At 41.0% G+C, this 9,678-nt stretch overlaps 1 protein-coding gene across 1 annotated transcript; it reads right to left on the bottom strand.

The window, feature by feature from the left end:
• Positions 1-1,439: 1,439 nt before the first annotated feature.
• On the bottom strand, positions 1,440-9,338 carry NXNL2 (nucleoredoxin like 2). Its single transcript, XM_074570579.1, has 2 exons — positions 8,860-9,338; positions 1,440-2,045 (listed from the first exon to the last, which is right to left on the bottom strand). The coding sequence occupies exons 1-2, from the start codon at positions 9,159-9,161 to the stop codon at positions 1,877-1,879; spliced, it is 471 nt and encodes a 156-aa protein (XP_074426680.1). The 5' UTR covers positions 9,162-9,338; the 3' UTR covers positions 1,440-1,876.
• Positions 9,339-9,678: the final 340 nt, after the last annotated feature.

Below are 9,678 nucleotides of genomic sequence, written 5' to 3'. Positions count from 1 at the left end.
CTTGGTGGAGGCAACATTATTTTAAAAACTTTTGGAAGCACTTTTATTATTCTCTTCTCATATTATGTTTGAAATGCATTTGCCATTAGCTGGCCCCAGAGCAGTAGACAGTGCCTACACATGACTTGCACCAAAAATTCAGTAGGGAGCTTGGTATTCATTAAAAAAGAACCTGAGCATTATTTACATGGTAAGATAGTGAAAATTAGAAATTGTCTACAGTTTAACCAGATGTCATTTTAAGAACAGCTGTAAGATGGTCTGACTCTCCACACTGCTGAACACTTACTAGATCTAGTATTTTTCACTTTAAATTCAGTTTCTCTGGAGTACTTGCTTTTTGACATATGGAGCACATAGAAGTCATGTCCATGGGAGTACATGACTTCTTTTACATCTATTCCTTCCCACACACACATTCGTCAGGGAAAAAAAAAATTTTTACCTTCATTACAACCAAATGACACAGTTGTGTTATTAAATGATAAAATTACCCACACACACTAATTTCAGGTATTCCTTGCTGAGTTTTTATCATGGTCAGGCAAAGGTTCCTTGATAAACAAGTGACATAGTTTGAATAGGGTCAGTAAGCCAATGGCTTCAGAAGGGACACAGCAATCAACAAAACAAGGGGAATTCCTTAGAGCACAGGCATGCAAACACCCATGCTCTGTTCCAGGGAATCAGTACACTTCCTGAGGCTTGAAGAACAGCCAGGCCCAGAGGGCTGTGATCAGCAGCACACAGTCCAGTTGGAGGCAAGTTACCATCTACAGGAAAACACCATTAACATTAGAACCAACAGGAAGGGTGAACATAACAAGAGAACTGAAAAGTTAACTGTGTAAGTTTTAACTGTATCTTCATTGGGAATGACTTGTAATAATTGAGTAATCTGGACTTGAATTGTTAGTAACATTAAGTGCCAGTACCCAGACTAATAATCCTGTTGAAGTCTCTAAATTCTAATCAAACTCTTGGCTTGCATAGGAAATGTTTCTTTAGCTCACCAGTTGCATGGACTTTTGGCCTGGGGCCCCAATCATGAAGAATAGCTATCAAATCTGAATGCAACAACTGATGGAGAATACAGGCAAACCAGGCTGTACTTTAGATGCAACACGAGCACTCATTGTGTAGAGCTAGTATCAGTATTTATGTTTGCTTCTACACACTTTGGCAAAAGGAGGAGATGAAAAATGCTTGCTTCTAAGACCTGACGTTAACTTGGGATATAACAACTTAGCTTACAGTGCCAAGTTTAAAAATCCAAGGTAAGGAAAACTCAGAAGAACTTAAGTAAATCCCACAGAATGTAAAATAAAAACAAAGAAAAGTATTTCTTCAGTACTCATAAACAAATGTGTACTATTTAAAAATCATGACTTTTCTGATTAGCTTGTTAAGATACATAAAGAAGAGACATTACACATATCCTTCATAAAGTTCTTTAATAAAGCAAAGGATTTCCTTTTCTTAACAAAATGTGCTAATCACCGGAAAAAAATTGTCATTAAAAAGATAGATTTGTGCATAAATATAATTTTCACTGTAAAGATTTTGCAAAGTAAGTGTTTGCATAGATTTCACAGTGCTCCTTTATTACTGTCTAAACCAGCCTATCCTCCTGAAGTTCTTCAGTATTATCAGGAATGCTTTGGTTCATCCTGAATATAGTAGATAGAACAATACAAATAAACAATAATTGCATTTTATGACTTACTGGAATAGCTAATCTAGAAATTGAAAACAAGTTTTGTTTACAAGCAAATATAAATAAGCCTTATCCTTCTTGTTGTGAACAATGCACTATCCTTTCAGAGCTCTAAAAGGTTTTCCATGATGTCTTGTCTTGTTTTCAGCTGCCAACTTCTTAGCTAGAAAAGTTCTGAAAGATATCTGCACCCTCGAGCCAGTTCCGAAAACAGGATAGCCCTTTGTCTCTGATCTGTTTTCTTCCCTTGTCAGTAATGACTTCTCCAGTTTGTTTCACAATCACCAGTTTAGGAATTGCTGTTATGTTGTATTTCTTCTTCAGATCACTGAGGGGAAAAATTAAAAATAAAATACACCATTAGGGAGCATTTTAAGAAACCTCCTAGTCTCTTATAAAGGGTACTCTGGTCAGGATGCATGGAAGAGCAGAGATGAGTGCCTGGGCTTCCTCAGAGCTTGAGGCAGAGCACTGGGTAGTATGTGGAGATTAACATGGCTGCAGCTGGGAGTTTACATGGTGAAACTTAGTTCAGGGAGTTCAGAGAGTTGCAGCACCCTTCCTGTAACTGCTCTTCACTGCTACCTGTAGTCTCCATAGAGGCAGAGACTGACTCTGAGAGACTATAAAGAGGTCAATGTAAGGAAAGTGTGACACACCCTTCCACCTTGCTTAGAAACAGATATCTTTTGGTACCTTTTTACTGGATAGCAGAAGGATCTCACTTAAATTAGCAGGAGACATTTATTCCCATACCAAGACGTTCAAGTGTGCCAATCCCATAGAGCTACTTCCTATAATCTCCATTAAAGCATGATGCTTTAATGTAAACAGAAGTCCTTCAATGTAAACAGAAGAGACTACAGAAGTGTCTTAAACTCCCTCAGTGAAACAGGCCTTCTACATACAGAAATGTAAGCAATCAAAAGATTTGGAACAAGCTGTCGAAGAATAAAGTTTCAACAACTCCTCTGTCCATCACACATACAATAGTGGCCATTTATCTATGTCAGGATATAGAAAAATCCAGATAGATTACAAATAGCTCAGTTAAAATACAGTTAAAAAATTAAAGAGCCACAGAAACAGTGATGCTCCATGAACAAAATGAGGATCTATTCAAGCAATTGATGAGTATGTAACCCAGGAAAAATTAGTAAGAGAAAGCTTCTGAAGGATGGAAGTTTAATGGGATCAAACTTAAGATACATGGAAAATTTAAGAAACAGGTTATTAATACCAGAAATAAAAATAACATTTGGGAAGGAAAAACCTAGAGAACACAAAATATCCAAAGAGAAACAGAAGTACTTGCTGATACTGGCACAAGATAAATAACACAAGGGATGACTACTAATTATACACCACAGAGACAAAAGTGCACAAATAGCAGGCTATCAGCCACATGAAGTAGTAAAACAGAATTCACTGTTTATATAGATGAGTTGAAAGAGATGAGTAAGATGCAAACAAAAGGAATATGCAAAAACAGGAGAGAATCGAAGAATACTGCATAGTAAGCCACTTCAGTTGAGCATGACACAGGCAACAGAAATGGCAAGATGGAAGACACTTCCAAGGAAAACAGTGTAACAGCTGTGACACAGTTTATTTGTTACAGGACAAAAAGAAGAGGAAAAGAACAAGGCACATGGATCTATCTTTATAGAAAGACAGTATCTTCCATACAAGAAATTCACCTCACTTGGAAGGGTGATATTTCAGTGCAAACGAAAAAGCAAAATTCAGAACACAAATAAGCCAGAAAAAACAATTTTTAGACTAAGACTTAATCAATAGAACTGACAACAACTTTTAGGCATGAATGTTATTAATTCACAACAGAGGTAATTAAAAGACAGTCATTGAGATCTAAGCTCGTTAAACATCTCAATGGACATGAGATAAAATAAGAGTTGGTAAAAATCAGAGTTAGTAGTTGAGAGTGCTGCTCAACAAGAGGAGCCTCAAGTGTTTCCAGGAACTCCAGAACCAGCTCACTGCCCCAGCTCCAACTGAGAAAGAAAAGCAGACAAAGAATGTCTGAAGTTTCCTGCCATGTTTATTAGGACACTGCAAAAACAAATTCTTTCCAAATACATGGCAATAGCAAAAGTACTACTTTCATTAACACTAAACATCCAAAGAAGAAAGGAAAACATTTGTTGAATACAAATAACAGGCAGAGAAATGGGTTTAGTGCGATGAATTCAGAACCACTAAGCTAAAAGGCAGGAAAACTATTAGCTACCTCCTACCATGTCACACTATTCATAGGTCATCCTTGGCACATCTATTCATTGTACTAGATGTTCACATTAGAGAGCCATGAATGAAAAAATATAGATGCTAATGAATTTGTAATGTCCATTTTGGAAGGCAGCAGTTAAAGAAAATATATTCTAGCACATTGTCCTCACAAGTGATATTCCACAATTCAGCAGTAGGAATGCAAGCTATGGTGACAGACATGCTGGTATCTAACAGGAAAGGCAAGGAACATAAAATCTACACTCAGATGCAAGTTGTTAAGTCTACAAGAAAGCCCAGAAAAATGTAATCATTTTTGAGGAAGAGATCATGTGTTTCAGAAGGGGTATAAGAAACAGGTTAAGTGAACTGCAACAGGTCAGCTAAAAGTTAACAACCTCCCCAAAACAAATGTAATCTGTTGTGTGGAAAATTACCTCCCTGCCTTGCCTTATATCAAAGTGAGCAGAAATTAAGCACCTTTAGAAGAACCAGAGGACAGAGACACAACAAGCAATAATGGAGTAGCCAACTTCCAAAATATGAATAACACCACCCTCAAAACAAAACTTAAACACTAAATGGAAATGTAGTGCCTGAGCACCATCACTACAAGCAAGAACATCTGCTGTGTGAAGTTCAAATGCCAAAGAATTTTGATTGAGTAGGAAAAAAAAAATTTGTAAGTGTTGTTAAACAAGACAAGACATTAATATATAGACATTCTCTATGATTTTCTGGAAAAGAGGAGGTGTCTTAAAAAAGTACAGAAAATAAGATTTAAGTGAAATACTGGCCCAGACAAGGCATTCCTGAAACACATCTTTTCTTCTTATTTTTCCTTAAGAGAAGAAAAAATCAACAGGTGAAAGATACTGCCCTGACATTATGTTGGCTGAGCAATAATGCAGGAAATATTACAGAAGAAGCAACAGTATGGTCTAGACACAGGTTTGCTTTCTCAGTGAATTCTGAAATAAAAGCAAGCAACCAAGAATCCCCATAGACCTTTCTGAAGTCTGCTAAAATGGGAGAAAAAACATTCCAAAGCAAGTTCATGTAAAACCCACGTAAAAGATAATCGCCTCCTCATACCACTTGTATGACAAACAAGGTGGGTGAAAGCTGCATTTTACTGGTTCAGTGGACAATAAAATAGCTTGAGATGCCTAACACAATTGTAGCAATAGGAGACAAAACAGTAGGAAACTGAAGGTAATTTGCTATGGAGACTGGAAACTAACACTTTGCTTTCCTAAGGGAATGCATGTAATAGCTTATCCACTCCACTACAGCATCTTGTTTACACAGCTTCTGGGATGAAGATTCTCTTCCCCATCCCACCAGGGCAGGGAGCTGGGTGAGGCTGGGCTGCCTACCGGGTCTAACTCACAACATAGGCGAGTATTTTTATAAAAGAGTTTAAAATCTATGCACAAGAGGGTTTTTTGAGATGTAGACAACAATGAGCAAAGTCAAGATCATATTGGCAACGTAAGTGGTACATTTTATGCACTTGTGTAATATGATACCTGACAATATTGGAATTTTAAGAGTTTTCACTTGAAAGTGATGGACACCTTGCTAACCTGCTTCTAGCGCTATAGCCTGTAATACACAGCTGCACATCTATTTTAGCTGTGAACTTTCTGCATAAGTGTTAGCCATATGAACAAGCACATCATATGGATTCGATTCAATTTTGAAGTGTCTGTTAAGAGTTTGGGATAACAGTCTAAAAAGACTAAGAACAGGCAATAGCTCTTAACTACTCAGATACTTTCACTCTTCTTCTGCTTTCCTTTTTTAACCCCTTCCCCCTCCATACATTCCAGGAGGTGCCAATCCACCTTCATACCTAAGGCTTCCTAATATAAAATGTAAGCATGCCCTTTTTATTTTCCTTTTTCAGAAATTTTTTGCGATTCTAGTTTTCACTGAGGTGTACAGGACATGGAGTCAGTAAATACCTGCCTATCTGGCAGCCTGCAAGAACTACTAGCATGCACTGGGCACCCACAGAGAATGACGTCTTTGCATAGTAGGTACAAACACAGCAGTATGTCTTTGTGTATCATAATTAAAACATCAGCTCCCACTTACTAGGATTTGTTGTTGACATGTTCTGTCCTGCTCCTGCTCTTCCTTTCTACTATTCCCTTTCTCCTCCTAGTGCTCACTTCCTATTAGATTGTCTTCACACACCCCTGCATGGATCAAAAGCCTGTGCCTCAGGCAGCAAAAATCAACATCAAAGCTGCAAACAGTCAAGGCTTCAGGAGCAGGACTTTCTGTTAGTTATGCCACGGACTACATGAAGTAGTAAAGGTGCAGTCCCACCTTGGGAAATAGTCAGGACTGACAGCATGGAAGAGTCTTGAGATCCTGTTCTGAATTCAGTATTTTGCTTCTCTGCAGGTATATGCAAGGCATTACACTTCATACTCTACAAGTATGAATGCAGGCTATTTCTTAACAAGACAAAATTCATCCCCAAGAAACTCCATGCTTTGTTTGTTTGTGAAGTGTCTTTTAGATAGCACATTTAAAATTGGCCGTATTGTGCCTAGAAGAGACTTCAGTCTATGGTGCAATTATATATCTTAAAATGTTCTAGCTGATTACTTCAGTATTTAACTTCAGTGAAGATATTGAAATGCCTTCTTTACATAGTCCACAAAGGAGCAACCAATTAGAATTATTTACAATGGAACTTTAAAAATATTAATGAATAATAAATGTTAATAAATGTGAATGTTAATAAATATTAATAATCAAATTATTAATTTATGTTAGTCAATATTAAAGTTATATTCTTAGTTAGAACTAGTATCTAGCCAGAATTACAGTTTGGTTTAATGAAGACGCATCCATCTGCCTAAGTCTACAATGATTCACCAGTATCCCTGAAGCAAAACTACCAGTTAATCTAACCTAAGCACCTTGAACATCTCCACAGTCTTTTATTGTTATATGCAAGAAACACAACTTCAAAAACATTGCCTTTTCCTATCCCTCTACACTTTGTTCTTCAGTAAACCCTTCAAACACTATGCTCTTGCGGCCATCTGTGACAGGACAAGCCACGTTTCTCTACAGGCTTCTGAAGGGCATTATGGACTGTCACAGAAAAGCCAATCAAACTATCGCTGTACCTCCATTCCACATGACTTGAGCAAGAGCAGAGTCAAAAATAGATCCCTAATCCACACAGGATGAAGCTGCAAGCACATTCCCATGGTCTATGCCAAATAGCTTGCTGAATGCAGTAACTTCAAGTGCTACATTTCCAGCAGGAAATTTCCATGAATTCTATTAGAATTAGTAGCTATAAAATACAATTACTGTCTGGGGAGCCTTTGGAGAACAATGGAAAACAGCATTGCCACTTCAATCTATTTTTAAGTCAATGGAAACTGTCGTTAAAAAGGTTTAACATTAACTGGCTGCTGACATCCAGGAATGAGCCAAGGAACAATGACATGAAATAGCTCCTGGCTTCAGGTTGTTTGCTCCTGAGGTTGTCAAAGTGCAATGACAAAACAAGATTAGTAAACCTGCTCCACACTAAGTAGCTAGGGTGTTACACAGCGCTATCCCAGGTAGCAGACTGGGATGGCTCTTGAGTTAAATGAAGAAGTTACTAGAAGCAATAGAACAGAGTTTTTTGTTTCAGCAACAAATCTTGTTGTGAGTTTAATTACCCAGTCTATGTTTAAAAATAACACTAACTCCTTGAGTTTGATGACATCTGTAACAATATTCTCCACAACCTACTCCTGCATTAAAGAGAAAACAAAATCCTTTTACTAGTAGTTACATATATTTCAAGCCTCCAGCTATAGGTATTTCAGTGGCCCTAAACATCGTAACTGTGCTCTCATAATCCCAATCTGTACTTGTTGATATGAGCTAAATCATATTTCTGACAGTGATCTAAAGGAGTCTGCACCTTTGACTCGGGTCCTCAAAACAGTTCCTGGTATTATCCTTTGCCATTACTTACACATGGTCATGTCCTTTCCTTTTGTTGTTTTGCTAAGAAAGCTGCCTATGGGAATGCCCATTTAGAAACCTATTAGCACCAGAATTTCACATCCCAGTTACCACGTGCATTTGACACAGCTGAACTCCAGCTGTTATTACATTTCTTTTTCACCTAGCTTACCTGAATCTGTCTGAAGTTCTTCATAGTTTGCTCTGCTCCTCTCTAAGTTGTTCAGCTATGCTTTTTGCTCCTCCATTTGCCTTTTTCCCAGAGCATTAATAAGCTATACAATCCAGCATAACCTTAACTACTGCTGTGCTGAAAAACAATCATTTGATCCTCGTTTGCTATTAGTTTATTTTTTACTTGCTATTCATGTCATGTTGTTAATGCATGGGGTCTTTATTAACCCTTCTTCAAAGATCTTTTGAATCCTAAATTAAGTATGCAAAACTAGTTTTCTGTCATCGCGTTCTTACACGCTAAAACCAAGTTACTTCTCTGAAGAAAGTAAGCTGTTGGTTTAATGTTAGTGTTATGCCTCTGTGGGAGCGCAGGGAGAGCCAGCTACCAGCCGCCACTGCTCAGAGGACAGAGCGGAGGCAGGACTAGGCTGGCCGGACACTGAACTGTGCCCTTCACCTTAGGGAAGACGCTGCAACCTGCATTTCAGCCTGCTCAACGGGAAGGGAAGGAGCCGATGAAGAGGGCAGGTGGCGGCCCCGCGGAGCTTTTGTATCAGAGACTTCGGTGTTAAGTTATACTGCTGTTAAAGCATCCACACCTCCTGACACCCCGCCGCTGTGTGCTAGCAGAGACGCTGGCGGTGGGGGGCCCGGCCGCCCCGCCAGCCACGGCTACCCAGGCGCGGCAAGGTCCGGGGGTCGCCGCCGCCCGTACTCACTGCTTGTAGGGGTCGTGGAAGGGCAGGGCCAGCCAGTCCCCGTGCATGGCGCGCATGTAGCCCGCCATCTCCTCGGCGCTGTGGTCGGAGGAGATGAAGACGACCTCGAAGGGGGCGGTGGGCTGAGTCTCCTCCAGCAGCTCCGTGTAGAAGTCGCAGAGGACGGGAGTGAAGTCGCGGCACGGCGAGCACCAGCCGGCGGAGAAGTACAAGCCCACGACTTTGTTCTGCAGGGCCTCTTCGGGGTCCACGCTGCGCCCGTCCTTGCTGACCAGCAGCCGGCCGCTGAACACATCCACCATGCTGCCACCGGTCGCCCCCCGCGGGGCGCAGCAGAGCCGAGGGTGGCACTGAGGCCTGCGAGCCCAGGAGGCCCCTCCACGCTGGGACCGACGGACCTTCCTTCCTCTCGCCGCGGCCGCGCCCCTCGGTTCACCCAAAGCAACGGCTCCAACACAGGTCCCAAACCCCGCCGCTACACAGCGACACCACCTCCTTAGCTCCCCGCCGCCGCCAACTTTATACCCGCCCCTACCGCCCGGGTCCGCCCATCGCTGACTGACAGCACCGCTTCCAATGGCAGCGTTAGGAGGACGTGGCCTCGCGCCGTCCCTGTCGGTGGCAGCAGGGGACAGGTTCCCACAGGCGGGGCGTTACGCACCCACCGGCTGCGGCGGAGCGGCCGCTGCCGCGCCCAGGTGGGTAGGTGCTTTTCCTCTTTATGCCAAATGGCCTTCGTGAGAAGGCAAATACCTTTCGAGACTTACTAAGCTCACCGAAGATACTGAGCTTTTAGTAGGAATCACCGGCATGCCAATG

This window comes from Larus michahellis, chromosome Z, assembly GCF_964199755.1.
Source record: "Larus michahellis chromosome Z, bLarMic1.1, whole genome shotgun sequence".
Classification (NCBI taxonomy): domain Eukaryota; kingdom Metazoa; phylum Chordata; class Aves; order Charadriiformes; family Laridae; genus Larus; species Larus michahellis.
The sequence above is the reverse complement of the archived record's forward strand: the minus strand, read 5'-3'. Positions and strand labels throughout refer to the sequence as shown.

Excerpts from the sequence above, each read along its gene's own strand:
- NXNL2 (XM_074570579.1), bottom strand. The coding sequence starts at position 9,161 with ATGGTGGATGTGTTCAGCGGCCGGCTGCTGGTCAGCAAGGACGGGCGC. Across the intron at positions 2,046-8,859 it reads TTCCACGACCCCTACAAGCA|TGATCTGAAGAAGAAATACA; the intron begins GTGAGTACGGGC and ends TTTTCCCCTCAG.